The following is an 18,649-nucleotide window of genomic DNA, read 5'->3' as shown; positions in this document are numbered from 1 at the left end:
TTACCTACTCGTTTTAAACTCGAAAATATTAAAACAATATGGTAATGTCATTTCTTCCTCTGTCAAAATTATGTCAAACAAACCGACATGAAAGACTTTTCAGACCTTCATCGAATCTGAAACGACTTAGGATATAGGTACACTAAATTATAGCCATTGGACTTATTATTACTTTAAGGCTTGTTTAGCCTTAAATATATTTTGCCAAAGGAATTTCTTGCTTTACTAAACAGTAAGTCTACTCGTTAATATCAAATGACGTATCTGTAAGTTCAATTGTGCTAATAAGTATCAATAAATTCCATTCAATTACGTCTGCCAACATGAATGAATCGCCTGAGGATAGCAACAACTCTGGTGGGAATGATTTAGACACATTGGATTATTTACGTGGGGTTAAATCGTCAACGTGCTTGTTGCTACCAACAACACCGAGCCCCACACCGCTCGATTTTAAACATCCTCTTTCAGAAGAAATGAGTGAACGTCCGTTTTTAACTTTAAACGATGATCCTAATATGGTCAACATGCAGACAGGTAAGAAAGTTTTATTCATGTATAGTTTCATCAAAACTAAAAAAAATGCTTATACTAAATAAATAATTGCTTTCAGTGCAGTTTACAAAATGCGTAGGCAATCATTTTTATAGGTCATCTACATCTATAGGTATTCTTCATTTCATTTCATTATAAATCTCTGTTAGTTCAGTCACTGTATTTTTTAAAACAGCCTGTATATATGTTGAAATAACTGTACAGAAAAGATAAGGAAAAGTAAATAAAATATCAGATAAAAATATTCTGCTGCAGTTTGATAAATAGCAATTTAACTGCCAAGGATCAGCTGTACTGCTTCTTTAAAATAAGGAGGCTTTTTCCTTGGATAAATGATGATTACAGGCTGGTTACTTATTATTATTTTCTTTTCCTGTACTTAGTGAAGGCAATGTCATTTCATTTAATGAAAGGGATAAACCATATATTTTCAGGTGCCAATATTTCCGATGCATCTGCAGGAGATTCCAGTTCTTCTGGTGATTCCAATTCAGTAGTACAAGATCCGGTCAGTGCTCAGCTGATCAACAACATCAGTATGCTGGACTATCAAACTTTAAGCAAGAATGGCGATCTTATCATGGGACCGGTAGGTCACAATTCAGTTATTAATTTTCAACAGTTAATGATAGATAATCTACTAGATTCGTATACTTTTAAGTGTTAATTACTGCATAATTTACATGTATAAAATATTACTTTTAAAAGACATAAATTAATGAAGATCAATTTGAAAATGGACTTGAACATTGCTTACCATACAATTACTATTTTTTATCAAAATACCATTGTTTCCTCTGTATTTCATTCTTGTAAATTACTTTGAGGTTTGAGCTGCAATGACCCTATAATACTGCCCAGAAGCATGAAAGCACACTTAGAATGTTTAGGTTCTTCCAATGTATAGTAATATTTTGTTAAATTAACAGTTCTGGTTTCAATCTGGTCTATGCAGTTAAATCGTGCTTTTTGTTCTTAAATATTGGAACTTAAGAAGCAGGTCAATAAAAATGTATTGCATGAAGTTAAGCTACTTTAAAAATATTTTTCAGACTGAAGACTGCAAGCTCAATGGAAATCATAGTGTCAGCAACCGAAAATTACCAAACTTCGTCAATTGGAACTGGAGTGTCATCAGGAAAGTACTTCTTTGGATTGTCTTGTCTGGTCTTGTTGCCTGTTTAGGTGCTATAATAGGTATGGTTATTACTATTCCAAAAGAATGTAATCCAGATTTGCCATGGTATCAAGGTAAAATTTTCTATGAAGTATACCCAGCTAGTTTTAAAGATTCAAATAATGATGGCACAGGTGACTTAAAAGGAATTTTGAAAAAGCTTGATTATATCCAAGATTTAGGCGCATCTGCTATTCGTCTGAATTACATTTATCAAGCTCATAATTATCGTGAACAATACACCAATATCACTTCTCTAATTCAAATAGATTCAAGTGTTGGTGATCTAAATGATTTTAGAGCCTTAGTTACTGAAGTTCATCGTAGAAATATGTCTTTGGTTCTTGATCTACCTGTTGTTTCATTGGCTAAATCCGATTCCCCATCAAACTTTACTCACACCATATTGATATCTAATGAAACTGTCACAAATTATGTTGATATTACTTCAGCAGCTATAGCATTCTGGTCAAGCGAGAAAGTAGACGGATTTTATTTGAAGGACTTAGAAAATTTTGTTGATGACAATAGTTTCGGTAGGACATTGCAGCTGTGGAAACAGATGATCGGGAGTGATAAAATTTTGATGGTTAGCGAAAGTGCTTATGAGAAAGCCAAGGGCGATGCATCAAACATACTCTTATCTCGGATCGATCTTATTGATATTCACATTGACTTGCATGAAGGTATTAATGGTCTGAAAGATCGAATTAATAAAGTAATCGCTGGAACTCTGTGGACCAAACCTCACTATCCGTGGGTCCATTGGAATATCGGAAACATTCATAGCGAAAGGGTATCTACCAAACACGTGAATAATACATTAGCGCTAATCGCTCTTGAGTTTGTGTTGCCTGGAACAGTCAGTATATTTTATGGAGACGAAATCGGACTTGGCAATGTTGAAAGCGATTTACACCAACATAAATATAACAAAGTGCCAATGACATTTTCTGACGAAAATAATAACTCTGTTATCGACGTGTCTTTTAATCCTGTCGACAAAAATCCAAACTATAATTTTATTGACGTTATTAAAAGTCTTAGCAAAGTAAGATCACATACGCCAACTATTTATTTAAGAAATATTTATAAGGACGGTAATGTATTGAAGAATATGGAAATACGTAAAACTGAGGAGAATCTAGTGGTCATTGAACGTTGGTATCCACGTAGGAACACTTGTGTATTTGTAGGCAATCTAGGCAGTGTATCAATTACAACTGATCTGTCTACTATGTTTTATGGTGGCACTGTTATAGCTGGCACCAATGTCTCTCTAGTTGGTGAAGTTATTTATTTCGATAAAGTCACTTTTCCTCCGAATTCTGCTATTGTTTTGAAGTTAGAGAAATAAATGTAGGCTTCAAGTATTTTAAAAGTTATATGAGTAATCGATAAATTATTTTGAATTTTTTTAATGATCTGTTATCACTAATGAATCTCGGGCTTCCGAATATTTAGGTATTGTTTTATTTAAGTGTAACAGTATTAATCAATTTTTGTTGTGATGTAACACTTTACCATAATGTTTGTTACTATTACTTTTGTTTTACCCTTGGTTAAGATTGTAATGAAGATATATTTACTAACAGTACTTATTTTAGTATTAGGAGTTAATTAATTTTGCAACAATGTTTGTTGCATATATTGTACTCATTATCGTAGATCTGAAATACCATGTGACATAGTTATAAATTCAAATTATAGTTCCTTATTTACCAAAGAAATTTTGTGTGATATTTTGTATTTAAAAATACAGGAAAGGCACGTACTTATAAAAAAAAAACAATGTCAGAGTTACAAAAGTTTAATATACATTTGTACATATTGAAAACAAATATTATGTACTTAGTATATTTATTATTATGTACACATTATGATTTTAAAGTAAATAAATAGTTGTTGAAATTATTACACTTTCATTTACTATGATTACAACAAGCAATGATTTCTGATACACATATTTTTAACAGGTAATATATCAAACAGCGAGTATTTCATAACACAAGTAATATTTTCTTACAATAATTCACTATTTTATAGTGAATTCGGAACGTATATTTTACACAAACATACAAGAATGAAATTATGCGTTTATTCATATTAGTAATGGATCCATGAAAATGGATGTCGTGTTTTAAATTATATCAACTATTTCTTTTGAATTCTTTTGTTAATTAACAATATTAATACAGTTGGAAAGGCACATTTTATATCACATTATTTGTTTATATCTGGAACTTCCAACACACCCTTATATGGAATGATTCATGGTTGATTTGTAGTCTTCAACTACCTTTAATTAATTAAATACCAGCAATATCGGTAATTTAGTACAAAATTGTTGTTGATATTTGGCAACAGTTATTCTTGTTTTATTCGCCAAATTACTTTGGTATTACATGACGATTTTTATATTGTCTATAAATAATTATAGGAATTATACTATGTTAAACTATTGAGCAATTCAAAATTTGAAAGATTATTTTAACAACCACAAAGTTATTGACTCTGACATTATAAAATAGTTACCTAATACTTGTATAATAAGTTTAATACTTATGTCGAAAATTTATATCAAAAAATTAAAAACATGCCACGTTACGTCGATATATATTAAATAACAGATGTTACTCATATAATACAGGTATGTGTTGATCCAATATTTAAAAATCATAAAATTCGTATGAAGGTAGTTAAAATTTGTTTACACATTTTGTAGGTAATCATGGAAAAAAGTGTATAATAGTATAGGTATTTATAAATATTAACATATTTAATTGTATTTAAAGTAATAGTCTTAATTAGGATCCACATGTGTACCTCTGTTTGTAAATGTCACGTAAAATTAACAGCAGTATTTTTTGTTTAAATATTTTGACTTAATTTAAATGCAATAGAACATCGATGCAAATGTGGTTCCAATCTTAAGTTCTGGGGGCATTAAGCTCAGTCTTTAAATCGGTGGATGAAAGATCATAGCACTGGAAGGATCCACAAGTAGTAGGTTTATTTATCATAATGTCATGAGCTCGGTTGAGATTTTTTTACTTTAGCTACTGTTGGATGCATGACATACGTATTCGACATTGCTCGCGGTGTATGACTTTCAGTAACCGGCAATGCTGGAAGTTTATCTGTGGGGTTTCGTATCATAACTTTTTTCTGAGACCCTGTCATTACCCTCTTAGCATTACATTCTTGTTTATTCTTATTATCTAAGTTATCGGTGGCGTTCGGAACAGACTTTAAACACTTCCGTTCACTTTCACAGTCACTACCTGTCTGTCTAGTTAACTTTGGAGCACCAAAAGCTTTTGTTTGTTTAAGTAACGATCGGTCGTTACATAGGGCTGCTATGAGAGGCAGATCAAGATTTTTACTTTTCTCACGAAGAGTTTTTATGTCTAAATCACAATTAGAGTCTTTCACTTTGTTTACACACACATCACTGTTAACATTCGACGTAGTTGGCGGAGGTTTTACTTCCCTTGAGTAATTAACAAGTTTCTTCTTGTATTCATAAGGCGGCGGGGGAGGCGGAGGCATCCGTCTCATTTTAACGGGCGGCGGATCCTTGGCATTCAACACATTCTCGTCTGATTTCGTCCGCACGAAATGCGAAACGTCCGGTACCCGCGCAGATAGTTGCGGCCGTTCAAGATTTATGGAATGGTTGCTCAGCGACGTTCTGCTCGTTAGCGAGTACCAACTCGTTCGCGTTCCAGGTAACTGGACGTAAGAATCCGAGAGATTTTGGATCGATCCATACATGGACGATGCAGACATGGAAGTAGATAGGTACGGTGTGCTTCTGTACTGCAGGCCATTTTTGTGCATATTTGATACGCGAACTTCAGTCAATTTATGGTCTAGGTAATTTTGTTGTGATACGGCTGGATCTTGTAAGGGATAGTAAACGTAGTCCACGTCGCTGTAGAGTTGTTGTTGGAACATGGGATTGTGTGGCGGGGGTGGCGGCGGCAGCCTCGCGGCTGGCGGCGGCGGCGGTAGTCGGGCGCGACGCGCTAGTGGTGGAGGAGGAGCCAACTTCATCATGGCTACTAGCACATTAGAGTCCACTCCATGAGCCATTTCTCTAGAGGGCGACAGATTGTTATTTATTCCCTGCGCTAATTTGGACCTCTCAGCCCGACGACTAGAGGCTTGGTGTCGCTTAAACTTTTGGAATTTGTGTTCCAGGACCATGGGGCTGGCAAACGTTCTTTCACTTGAAGCGTTAACTTCGCCAGCTTCAGCTTTTAAAATTGTTATCATAGGTTTAGATGTTACGACTCGGGCTGCAACTTCTTCCTTCTCGCCTAGTTGCTTTAAAGATCTGACCGAAGCTGTTGAGCCAGGATAGGCTGGAGGAGCTTTTGCAGGTGTAGGAGCAGTAGGCGCAACAGTTTGATGGTTATACTCGTAGGGCGGCGGTGGCTTATCCGGAAACGGAGGTCTGACTGGCGTATCTCCATTTATATCAAATATGTTTGGAAGAGATAAGTTTAGTAATTTGCGACTGTCAATTCGGGTCGGAGGCGTTGGAGGCCGATCAAAAAATGAGTTGTTTGGATAATGATCGTCTGAAGGAGCAGTATCTTCATGGCCCTGCAGGTAGCTGTCACCCGAAAATGGAATAGGCAACCTGACATAGTCTGAAACAGAATCGAGAGTGTCGCTTACTGATTGACTTTTCGGATAGACTCCTCTTCCCACTATCAGATCACTAAGTTCACTCGCAGTTAGTAAATTATGTTTCTTATCGGTCGGGTCGCTACCGTCTCCGTGAAATGAGATTGCACTAACATTTGAGTTTGTTCTTTCTCTAAATACATTTTCCTTATTATGTTGTTCGGTTTTCGGGAACTTAGCTGCTCCATCTACGCAGTCTGAACTCGGTTGAGATGACTTTAATCTTTGTGTGCCGGTTGTGTGACTAGTTCTCTCCGATTTGTTCTTTAGTATTGACGAAACACTATCGAAGTCTGCCAGATCATTTTCTTTCGATGGCTGGTAGCTGTCATAATGTGATCCATCATATTCTGTTCTACTAGTTTCTGATAAAGTGCCCATTTTCGATCGCGCTGTTAATTCGGAGCTACTCATGGTATAGACTCCGCTGGTTTCACTCGAAGCCGCTACGGTGACTGGTTGACCTAACCCATCATATAAAGCGGACGCTGTATCTTGCGAATATTCTATATCAATACCAACAGTACTGTTATCACTTAACATAGAATTTTGAGCAGTGTGGCTATATCCTAGCTCTAAACTACTTGCGTTGGACGTCCTGCTTAGTGTACTTAGACCCGCTCTGGCCATTATGACAGTACTACACGATGATGAGCATTGTGATCCCGTGCATTTCAGTTTATTAGACCTCGGACTATCGGTTAAAGTTTCGCTAATACTTTGATCAGGTAAAGAAGTCGTTTCTTCCAACTGGTTTACGGAATGTGGTTCTGGTAATGTTATATCATTTCTGCTAACATTCTCGCAATCGTCTTTAGTCTTCTTTACACGGATTTTAGATTTTTGTAGTTGCAATGAGGACGTTTTGCTCAGTGGTTGATTATCTTGAGGTATATTCCTTATGAAGTAAGAATTCGAACTGTCTAGTAAATGAGCAAAAGCTAAACTTTCAGTTGAAGGAGCTGGAGGAGAATCTATCATAATTTCTAATTCATCTTCAGATTGAACTCTGTCACTTACAATCCCTGATGTTGTATTGGAGCTTGTAGATGATATAACTGATATTCTTTGTTCACTCTTGTTTTGATTCGACTGGACATTTAACGATTTCGAGTAACCAAAACAAATTTTACGCTCCTCTTCTTCCTTTCTCAAGATTTCATTGAATTTTGGGGCTATCTTCATAGAGAATTGATGGGTTTCTTTGCACAGCGCGAAAAGGTATTTACACTTTTCTTCACTTGAAGAAAATAATGTCAATTTTCCTTCTTCGGTTCTGATCTCGAACTTCTTTCTATCAAAACTCAATTTGCCAATCGCGCTCCATATAAAATTTGACAGTTGTCCGTTATCAGGTAATATCTTTATACCTTTTGCTGTGACAAGAAGCCACACCGTACCTGGTTCAGGTTCTGATTTCGACTGTTTTAGGCGATATCTATGCGAGTTTATTGTGTCAGGGAGTAGACAAACTTCTCGTATGAATCTAGTTTCTGCGTCAGATTTAGTAAGGCCTCGGTGTTCCCGATGGCAGGCGCGCATTGCAGCCGCCACCCAATCTCCGGTAAGCGATGCCGGTGCATAGTCTTCTACTTTGAAGTAGTCTCTATCTTCAAACGTGTCTGCATCACCGTATTCTGCTTGTAAAGCTAACCCGGTGAGCAGTAAGAGGACTTCAGCTGGTAAGGCATCCCGTGTTCGCACATTTTGCCGCAGTTGTAAGAAGTAGAGGTGGCGGCCGATTTCATCGTGCAGGAGCAGTGGACTCTCCACGTGAAACTGCACGACCAGGTGCAATTCAAGGAGCGGCTTCCCGTTCGCGTCCAAACCCTTCAACAATCAAAGTCAAAGTTAAAAACTCATTGTAAAACTACATTTATTCACTAAGATTACAAGAATGAAATTTCTGGATAATTTTCCAACATTAAAGAACTTACATGGGTGTGGGATGATCTCCAGCTCTTTGGCGCATATTTAGATAGTTTGCTTTCTAAGTCAACAAACAAATATTCTCCATCTGAAAAGAAAAAAGAAAAAATATTTAGTAAAATTCTATAACAATATACAGGTTCAAAAAAAAACAGAAGCTACTAACTCTAACAAGTATCTCATAGGTAAAATATTGTTCAATGAATTTCATTTCGTGTTGTTTTCATTCACATGATAATCCTTGTGAAAATATTGAATATGTGTTGATGGGTTGAATGTATAATACTCGGTTCTATATTATGTAAGTACTAAGTCGGAGCATCAAGCCGTGCCTAGCTATTTGTGTGTTGGGGTATACAATATAGGTACAATACTATACATTGTGACATTGCTACATATATAGAACATTGATTACCCAACAGCGTTTGTTTGCATAGTTAGACAGAATGCTTACGGAGTGGAATGCGTGACGCCATGAATACATAATAATATTGTTTTGTGAAATCACTGCGCGATCACTTAGAACTTTAGTCAGGTGCGGCACTATGTGTAAGGTTTATAGCGAAAATATAACTAAATATAGGTACTTACTTTGCAAGATTGCTAAACCAAACAGTTCCGTATCGGTCATGCCTTGTAGTTGTGCGTGGGCGTTGGCCAAAGACTTCAATTCTTTGACTCTTGCTTTGGCTTCTACAACGAAGTGGAGAGGTTGGGGCTGGCCGGGCATGCGCAGGGACAGAAACCGCGCGCCCGCGCCGAGCGCGCGCGTGTCTCCGCCCAACGGCCCGCGAACCGAACACAGAGCACGCATGTCGCATCTCGAGACCACTGTTACTCGCTCTGGAACAAACAATACATCATAACCATTATACTCTGATGTATAAACATGGCAGGAACTTTTGAATATACAAAAATTACCTAGAGATTTTTTATCTTTTAGTTGATGTACGAAATTCTTCTAAGATATATTTCTAAGATTACATACATAAAAGAGTTTTTCTGTTTTGTTTTCATGAAGCGTTAAGACTGTTAATAAGCTCTATTAAGTCTTGGTTTTACCCAAAATATTGTTTTGGCGAAAAACTGGTTGCAATACGTTTTTAACCTAGATGAGAATTTAATTAGACTTAGATTTTGATCTAGACCATCCAAAATACATTCATTATTATTTTGAGACATAAAGAATCCTATTCACAGAAGCCTAAACGGCAAAGGAATGTCGGATCTCCGCCAGCTGTGCATTCCATTACTTTTTTTCGTACACGATCACCATTTTGCCAGGGCGGTAGTTACCTGACGTTTTTGTGATGCCCATTGTTCAAGTTACTTGTAAATGTAGAGTTATTATAGTTTTAAAGTTTTGACGCGCCAGCACTACTTACATATAATAAATCAATGCAGATACTGTATCAACTCTCAGTACTACACTACTACGCTTTTCTAAGAATGGGCCTTACGCTGGCTGGCATTTTGTTTGTGTACGATGTAATTTGATGCTTAACAAAATAAATGGTGGAGGTTCAGAGGTTGACTGTTATTGAATATCACAGTTCACAAGACAAACAGACTCTCGGTTATCAAAGTTCTGACTGTACAGACGTCCCATAATTACCCTTATGTTCAAATGTTTGATTGAATCTGGTGAATGTGGAATATGAAAAGACATAAAATTCCCATTTGTTATTTGGTTATTACGGTACATTTATAGCTGCATCTTTTTTAATCTCCTATCCTGCATGCTTTGATGTAGCTTAGTTCATTATAAGTTCATCCCAAACGTTACACTCTTTGACTTTTCATTGAATTCGAAATAAGTGTTCTAACATCGTAATTAGCTTTTACGATACGAAACCTAGGTCCCATGAGTCATTGCTTAATTGTTTACTTTTACTTCCGCACATCAAGTCCATGACATTGTGAACATAACAAAAGACACTCGGCGTTTCCAATGTTAACGGTGTTTAGAGAATTTCTTGTTCAGCTATGATACTAATAGTTGGTTATCATCACGTATGTGACAATTTTCTATGAAATGGTACGATTATCATTTACTATGTAAAATAAAGAAAGGATGAACATGGATACTCTGTTATGAAAAATCTAAAAATGTTATTTAATGGAGAAGACCTTAGCAGCTTCATTTTGGTATTTATTTACACGTATGGAACGAAAGTTTTCTTTGTAATTTCTCAAAAGTATTATAGCTCTAACTTATATTAATGTAGGCAATTGTCGGGAAACACTTAATCAGCTCACTTTTTCGAGTAATAACTCTCCATGTCTTTTAATTAATAAAGTTTCAAAGATTGGGACATAAAATGATGAAATTTATTAAATTATTTTTATAATATCGGTTTACTCACGCGTATTTATCGGGATGTCCCTAATTTGGGACCTCATGAAAGTAAATTCAATAATACGGTATTAGATTTATATAATTCGTTTTACAGTTTTGCCATCTTCTGACAACGACTACAGAACCCAGTTGTGTGGTGGAATGTCATTTAAACTTTTATTTATGTGGGCCAAGAGTTAGTGACTCCGGTTTAATGTAATCGAATCAACGCTGCAGTGCGAACTTGCTACAAAACGATAACTACAAAATAAATTGTGTAAGACCGCGTAAACACGACTATCTGATGGTAAATGTTATTGTTATTATATTATTATTGAGTAAGTGCATGAGTTCACCAATAACTTATTCCGTTTTAGGACTGAGGTTGAACTTTCATTAACGTTTTATACTTTTATTGCTCGAGACAGTCACAAAGTAAAGCCATGTGCTACTTGCGATACTCAGTCTTATATTTTACTCTAGCAAATAGTAGGTAACTTTCCGCCCGTAGGTACATAATTTTAAAACGCTTATTGGAATGTAGAACCACCAGATCACGTAAAAAAACTAGACGCGAATAAATTTCATCCCATCCGGTACCTCTGCGGCTCTTCAGCTCTTGATAGCCATAAGAACATGTTTTTTGTTTTAGTAAATGCGCGATAGTTTGTGATGGCGGTCAGGCGCAGCGGGGCGGGGGCAGACCGGTCGGCGCAGGCGGCTGCGGGCGCGGCGCGGCGGGGCGGGGGCGCTACGTAAGCGCGGTAGCAGCGGACGGCGACGCGAGGAATGCGGACGACCTTCAGATGCCGAGCGCCCCTCCCCTTACGCCAGCCGCATCTTGCGTCCTCGCATACCTAAGGCCGTCGTTGCCTCCACTTTTCGACATCTCGCTACCAATTTTGACACTCACAAAATAAGGACAATAACGAACCGATGGTCTCCTAAACAGGGTCATCTATTTGTTACCTCTGAATCATTACCATGCCGGCCTATAAATCGAGTAGGTATTTAAAATAGCGCGGCCAGTTTATTTTACTTAATTTATGGTAATTAATTTTATTTACCTTGAAAATAATCGATATTGTAGTAGCAGCGTTTATATTACCAGAAACCGTTTATTTCAGTACTGACTTAAATCGAATTCTATTGACTTGTACTTAGTCCTCATAAACTCGGGCTAATTATAGGATTTTCCATCAATTTATGGCGCCTACATCGGACGCTACAGTATCTTGAAGATCTCAAAAATTGTACTGGTGGATGCGTTACAGCAAATAGGTAAACTACAAATTCTATATTTCGTCCTGCTTAAATACATAATAGAAATTCTAAAGAGAGTCTCATTAAGTCTAAAATGAGGCCTAAGGGAAACTTAAGTATCTGGAAAATAAAAAGGTCCTAAATCCTTGGAATGTAGTCCTAATGTGCTGATCACCATAGTTATAACTTGAATATTGAGATAGAGCTGATTGTTTAATATCCCATTACGGATGACGTCAAGAACGGACGTCAATAACAAATTATATCAAGACAATAAGTAAAAAATCCAATCTAAGTTCATCATTGGAAGATCTGGCACGTTGTTAGCTACATTCAAAGACGATTAACGTCAGCAACTCGACCCTTAAAGTATTTTCCCGCAGTTTGCTTAAAGAAAACGACTCTCTATTAAGCTAGTATCGATGCTTAGGTAAAAAGTAACGAATGATTTCGTCTTTTCTTAATCTACACACTTGTATGCATAACATAACATAGATAGCACTGCACTAGTCACAAGACTGCAGAAGAACCATTATCATAGATTACATGGTTGAAGATCAAGGTTTCTCTCATACGCCTTTGCCTCGTCTATCCTTTGTCTATTATGTATATCGTACTCCGTCGCCGCATTGTCTTTAAATTCCTTACGTTACTGGCTCTTTGCCACTGGAAATGTGACAACCGTTGTTGTTTTACAATTTTGTGGATACTTTACGACAGATACGGAAAGTGGAGAAGCTTCTTTATTTGGAAATTTCCGAGGGAACTGATCTCTGAAAATCAAGCATTGATAGAAATGCTTAGCTTCTAATTCCTAAAAATCTAAACTGACTTCTTATTAGCTAACTTGAAACAAGTAAAAGATGCGCAAATTGGCAAGTTTTGACGTTTTGGGTAAAGTTTAATCGTTATTTATAGTGATATTATCACTATAAATAAGATATGCACATCAGCACGTTAAACAGCTATGCTTTTTCAACCAAAGTTAGTTGGATTGTTTTGAATCCTGTTTGTTAAAGCAGCTCTATGTGAGATAGTGCTATAAAGACTATCTTATTGAATACTTAGTCTGATTTTAAAGTATAAACTAAGTATCCAGGTACCTGCTTAACTGTGTAATGCGATATTCATTACATCTTGCATTAGTATAAGAGTCACGGTCAATAGAGTGCCGGCTATCACTGCATCTGACTTAATACGTAATAATGTGAGCGTTCCAATGCTCGTATTGTCAAACAAATGGACACAATAGGTGTTTAAAAGTACGTAATGTACGTATACTACGTAAGCACTTAGTTGCGTGAGTGTTAGGCTATGTATATGTATATGGACAAGCAAAAATTATTTTTAGTTGTGTTTTGCAACTGACAATGACAATAAAGAACTAGATAAGTCCTTCGAACAGAGTAAATAAATATATTGGGTACGTATTTTAACTCTTCTAGTAAACAACAAATGAATGGGATAGAGTGAAATAAAATGTAGTGTGACGTCAGTTACCAGTGCGGTGTTTACTAGCAATTGATGTTGCTAGCCCCCACTTTCATACATTAAATACTTTTCTTCCTTACTTTTTGATAATGTGATAAAATGAAAATTCTACTTCGATTTTTTTAGTATTGCAAGAATATTTTTGTAAAAACATTAAAGATCGATTTCTTATAGGAATCCCGAGTAACGTTCGGTTTAAAATTTCAGATATGGACACATTAAGCGATAAGTATTAAAAGTTTAAATTTTAGCTGAGCTATAGGTGTCTGCACATTTTTCTCGAACTACGCGATGTGAAATTAAAATACACTTAATTGTAAATTAGATATCCAGTTTCACCTTCCTAGTTTTAGCTCAAGTTGCTAAATGGTCTGCTTTATAGGTCAGGATCAGTAAATAAACATTTTCCCTACGCTACGTAATGCTTGCAACATAATTTTTCTCAAATATTCTAACACTAAACAATTTTCAAATACGTGTTCGCGTTTAAGAGCCGACAAAACATGCCATAAAATTTTAAGTACGCTTTGTCATTGGTTAAATTTACTTTATTTACCTATTCGTTCTGCTATCAGAGGAATGCGGTCGCAGTGTTAGTCGTTTATTACGAGCTAATGAATCATCAAGTTTATCAATCACTGCAGTAATGTAGTAATGAGTTAGACCGCCAACTAAAGTAATTAAGCTATAACATTTTATTCTCGCATATTTCAGAACATGAACGTCAAGATGCAGTGACGTGGAAACCACATAAAATCGATGCTATTTAATAGTTGGTTTTGTGCGTCAGTTTAGTCAAGTAGTAATCTAATGTTAAATTATCAAATAAGATAAAAAAATGTTAAAGATAGAGGAAATTACGGAAAACAACTTTATCTTATTTTAGAATAGAAAAAAGTCTCATTGGAACATAGAACCTCTTTTTTAAAAGTTAAGCAAAAATAGTCAAAAGTTTTTAACAGTTTATGATTCAATTTCGGCATAACAGAAGAGCTACTTCTTCTGCTTCGTAAGCATCTTTTCAGCGTAGGTTTCTAAACATAGGTAAATATAAACTCATCCGATATTGATCGATCACTCGATCTAAAGTCCTTTTCATACGTGCAATTCGTGTATAAAATATCTATTTACATTTTTTCCTTAGAGAACCCTATCCTATGCCTTAGATCTCCTTGAATCGTATTTGGTATTTATCACCAGCGTCAATAAAAAAGGTCTGGGCCCTAATTCTGCTACTTACAATGGCCGATGAATGGATGGCAATTGGATGAAATTTTAAATTATTCCTATTTTCTTGAGCATTTTGCCAACACAATATTTGGAAATTCAGTACGAGGCGGAACACTCACCCATATACACAATAATTGTATTGGCAAAATGCTTAAGAGAATACGAAAAGTGTCACTTTAAGCCAATTTTCATTCATTCATCGGCCATAGTAAATAGCAGAATTGGGGCCTTGTTATGATTTATGGAGTAATTTTATTGGTTATTCGATACCCGTACATTACATAATGCAATTCATTTGAGATCCGAAGATCATTTATAATAATTCCGTGGTTTAAAAATAGACGTGTATGTTAAGGGCATTGATGTACAGATTAAGTAACCTACCTAGTTAGCCTTTATTTAGAATTCAAATCTTAATCTCTTCACAAAACTTGCTGTAGGTAAATATGCCTCTACTACATAATATATATTTCTGTCTCTATGGTATCGGTATAACACGGTAATCAATACTTATGATTTTCGTCTTAAGCAATTTCTAAATATTATTAGGATTATTTTTCGCATTCAATTTAATTTAGGAAAACACGTTTTAACTTGTGTCTTAAATTCGTTTCGGATATCCATAAAATGTTATCAAATTAATTATTATAAGCACGTATCCGCCTACCTCATATTCGGTAATGATGAAGTGGTTCTAAACAACTGACCTTTAAAATTTATCCTTCTGAGTCACGCAGGATGTTTGTTCATTACAAGTAGACCGTGACGCGATGAACTATACATAATCCCGTTTGTTTTTCGGACAAGTTTTGCAGGTAGCTAAGAGCTACCTGCAAAACTTTTTGGAACTACTAACTAAAGGACATTTAATATCAACACTTCATGAATACTAGATATGTGTTACAATACTTGCTCATTGCTCCATACTCAATAGTATTCGTATTATTGTGTATTATTTAGTTTAGTTATAAGTATGCGCTGCGTATAACTGGTGCTAATGTTATGAGGTTCACGTATTTCAAAATCTCTATCTTCGATAACCTATGTAAATTATGCAAGTGGTATGCGAATGCTTGGCCGCAATATACCTACGAGATGCCAATGATATTACGTGCAAGAAATGAATGTATACCGTGCGTTTGGAATATCTATTCACTGAGTTACACTTGATTGTTGTTTCCGGCAAAAAACACAACCGGGATTACTTCTTGTGAATGTTGCAGATAATTAAGAATGGTATGTTGATGAAGCTACAGCTATCTATAGTTTTATTCGTACCTAGCACCTTTGTACTTGTATCAATCAAGTAGTTACTACCAATGTAGGAAAATAATGTGGATCTGTTATGTCAATAAGTGTTTCTAAGGTTTATGTGAAACACTAGCTTATTAGATAGGGTACTTGTTTCCTGATGTAACTAGATATTCTAATTAAGTAGTCAACAGTCGTCTAGCTGTGTACATGTATGTTTTACAACACTTGAATTGGTTTGATAGTCGACTTCCTACAAGAGTTTTGTACAACATACTATGTTCTGACGTCTGTTTGCGTGTAATAATATATGATTAACGTTATCCGGCTACATTGACCACTTGGCACATTGAGCATGGCTGGTATTGCTGCGGTGGTGGTGTCGAGGAAGGGCGCGTGAGCGCAGGGTCAGCGGCCGCGGCGCGGTCGGCGCGGGCGCGCGGAATTCGAGCTATGCGTATGAAATGAAAGTGGCCGCATCGTGAAAGCGCGCGCATCCACTGCGGCTGTCCGTGGCGCCGTCTGGGTCCACCTCACTCACCATGAATAGACAAATCCAATGCAGCTGCACGTAAAGACACTATATTCCTTGGTTAACCGCATCCATTGGCACTTCACTTCACTACAAGTCGCGCGATGTTGTGAGCTATAAGGCGCGACGAATAACGTCGAGGCGCACTAAGTCCATGGGCGCGCTAGTACGACTGACTGAAGCGAAGTGGGCGCGTGGGTCGGCGGCGAAGGCACAGGCGAAGGCACGCGCGGGGCGCGCCGCGACTTCGGCTCGGTGGAATGCGGCACGTTAGTGGCGCGCGGGTACCGGCCGAGGCCCGCTGTAGGCTGGAGCCTCCGTGTGGGTACGCTGCAGACGCGACTCGCCGGCGCGGCATCGCCGTGCGGACGGAATGCGCGCGGTCAACCTCTGCCCATTAAAATAAATAGAATTTCCAAACACTTTGAGGCCGCGGCCCCAGCGACCTGCCTATGAGCACCTCTAATCTTTTGTTTAGCTTACAGTTAAGTCGACATCTGGGGCTCTAGAGCGCTCACACTGCTAAAATGTTAAGTTTAAGGTATTCTTTTTGTAATGAATGGAATATGGATCTTAATTGTTTAAGCGGGTAGTAGGTATACTAGGTCACACAAGAAATTCCATTTTTTTCCCAATCTCTTAAAATTAATTCATAAGGTTGGTATACAGTACTTAGTTAATTACTGAATATGCGGTCTACTTTATACCTTCTTACTCAACCTAGGCACTATTTGCATGATTATTATAGTCCTAAATTAGGCTGGCACAATATAGTCCTAATTATGGCAGTACTTTATGTATAAATAAAATTGTATAGCTCTGTAAATATAAACAAATTCCAGGAGAAGACGTGCACCTACGTTTTACTATCAACACACATTAGAACAGTTTACATCAAGTTTAGTAGTTTCATTTACAATCATAGCGTCATGTCATGCTGTGCGTCATTATTTATGTAGGTATCTATTTTCACAAACCTAGCTAGATGTTAATTTACTCCAATTTATATAGACTTGTCAAACAGGTAGACCATATGGCCATACTCTAAGCAACTATACGAGATAGTTATAAATCGTAGGTACTGAGTATGGCCGATTGCTGATGAACTAGTGCCGCATTCTTATATAATGATGGACTGAATCAACTTGACCTCGCCAAAAAAACAGGCAATTTCTTAATAAATGCATCGACGGCGAAAAAGCATGAAACTATCTCCTTACCTTTCTCTGCCAGAGATAGAAGTTTGAGATGAGTACCTATGTAATTTGCATGGCAGTAAAGACAAAATGCTGTCACTAGGTAGACAGAAAAGCCATAATATACTTTTATATAACGCAAAACATCTACTTACTTATTTAATAAAAGACGATAATGTTTTGTCGGATAAGCTGGTCACTATCTTTTTTTACTAAAAAGTAAATTTATGGCACTAGTTTGGGAACGGGAAGAATAATTGCTATTTTATTTCATTTGCTTGTTGTAAGCAAATACGTAAGGAAAGAATTCTTAGTTAATGGGACAAAATTTATCAACATTACAATAGTTTATCGTATATTGTCTATGACTGTAGCTCGAACCTCAAAACCCGAGATCTATACATAGACAATAAGTGAAGTTTGTAATGTCAACTTTTAGAGATGTTTACGTATCGATTTGATAGATATCGACAGTAAAAACAACAGAAAATAAAAATCGGAAAAAACTTTTTTCTTTTACTTCTTGCAATTTTATCACCGTTTAAACCTTCACTGAACTTTTGCGATTATATCAGGACTAAAATAAGCCAAAACGGTTCAGCCATTCTCTAGTTTTAGCGAGACTAACGAACAGCAATACATTTCTTTTATTATCATCACACTTTAGTTAAAATAATTAGAAAGAAAAACAAAATTCAAGTTGGACTGCCAAGACAAAGGTTGCAGCTTCAAATCGCGGCCATGTCACGTTATAAGAAAGAACATCAGAATTCACAAATAATCCCCATATTATCACACTGTAAGTCAGAATGAATATGTTTTTAGCAGTATCTACTGCGTTATTTAAGTGCTTATTACTATGCAGTATTTATTTTGATTTGCGTTTTGAATGGTTTTCGTTGTTATTTTTTAGTTCAATATTATTTAAATAAGAATTATATCTATATCCATCTTATATCTTCTAATATTAAAATAAAATTATCGATAAT

The 18,649-nt window shown here is 36.4% G+C and overlaps 2 protein-coding genes across 4 annotated transcripts; one reads left to right on the top strand and one right to left on the bottom strand.

Annotated features, from left to right (window-relative positions):
• The first annotated feature begins 46 nt into the window (after nucleotides 1–46).
• LOC113497139 (neutral and basic amino acid transport protein rBAT-like) lies at nucleotides 47–3,532 on the top strand. 3 transcript variants are annotated; one of them, XM_026876530.1, is made up of 3 exons: nucleotides 47–537; nucleotides 990–1,144; nucleotides 1,608–3,532. In XM_026876530.1, exons 1-3 carry the CDS (start codon nucleotides 324–326, stop codon nucleotides 3,087–3,089), a joined length of 1,851 nt encoding a protein of 616 aa, XP_026732331.1. In that variant the 5' UTR covers nucleotides 47–323; the 3' UTR covers nucleotides 3,090–3,532. The 3 variants fall into 3 exon arrangements, with proteins under 3 accessions (XP_026732331.1, XP_026732334.1, XP_026732332.1); XM_026876533.1 differs by having other exon boundaries at nucleotides 49–232; XM_026876531.1 differs by lacking the exon at nucleotides 47–537 and adding an exon at nucleotides 691–900.
• A 59-nt stretch (nucleotides 3,533–3,591) lies between these two features.
• On the bottom strand, nucleotides 3,592–18,023 carry LOC113497137 (protein expanded-like). Its single transcript, XM_026876528.1, has 4 exons — nucleotides 16,474–18,023; nucleotides 8,951–9,202; nucleotides 8,368–8,447; nucleotides 3,592–8,260 (listed from the first exon to the last, which is right to left on the bottom strand). Exons 2-4 carry the CDS (start codon nucleotides 9,171–9,173, stop codon nucleotides 4,760–4,762), a joined length of 3,804 nt encoding a protein of 1,267 aa, XP_026732329.1. The 5' UTR covers nucleotides 9,174–9,202; nucleotides 16,474–18,023; the 3' UTR covers nucleotides 3,592–4,759.
• Between the last annotated feature and the right edge of the window lie 626 nt (nucleotides 18,024–18,649).

The sequence above is a fragment of the Trichoplusia ni genome, chromosome 9 (genome assembly GCF_003590095.1).
Source record: "Trichoplusia ni isolate ovarian cell line Hi5 chromosome 9, tn1, whole genome shotgun sequence".
Classification (NCBI taxonomy): Eukaryota; Metazoa; Arthropoda; class Insecta; order Lepidoptera; family Noctuidae; genus Trichoplusia; species Trichoplusia ni.
This window is presented reverse-complemented; position numbering and strand designations above follow the sequence as displayed.

Excerpts from the sequence above, each read along its gene's own strand:
- LOC113497137 (XM_026876528.1), bottom strand. The coding sequence starts at position 9,173 with ATGCGTGCTCTGTGTTCGGTTCGCGGGCCGTTGGGCGGAGACACGCGC. Across the intron at positions 8,448-8,950 it reads TGGTTTAGCAATCTTGCAAA|ATGGAGAATATTTGTTTGTT; the intron begins GTAAGTACCTAT and ends TTTTCTTTTCAG. Across the intron at positions 8,261-8,367 it reads GGAGATCATCCCACACCCAT|GGTTTGGACGCGAACGGGAA; the intron begins GTAAGTTCTTTA and ends TGATTGTTGAAG.
- LOC113497139 (XM_026876530.1), top strand. The coding sequence starts at position 324 with ATGAATGAATCGCCTGAGGATAGCAACAACTCTGGTGGGAATGATTTA. Across the intron at positions 538-989 it reads TATGGTCAACATGCAGACAG|GTGCCAATATTTCCGATGCA; the intron begins GTAAGAAAGTTT and ends ATATATTTTCAG. Across the intron at positions 1,145-1,607 it reads GCGATCTTATCATGGGACCG|ACTGAAGACTGCAAGCTCAA; the intron begins GTAGGTCACAAT and ends AATATTTTTCAG.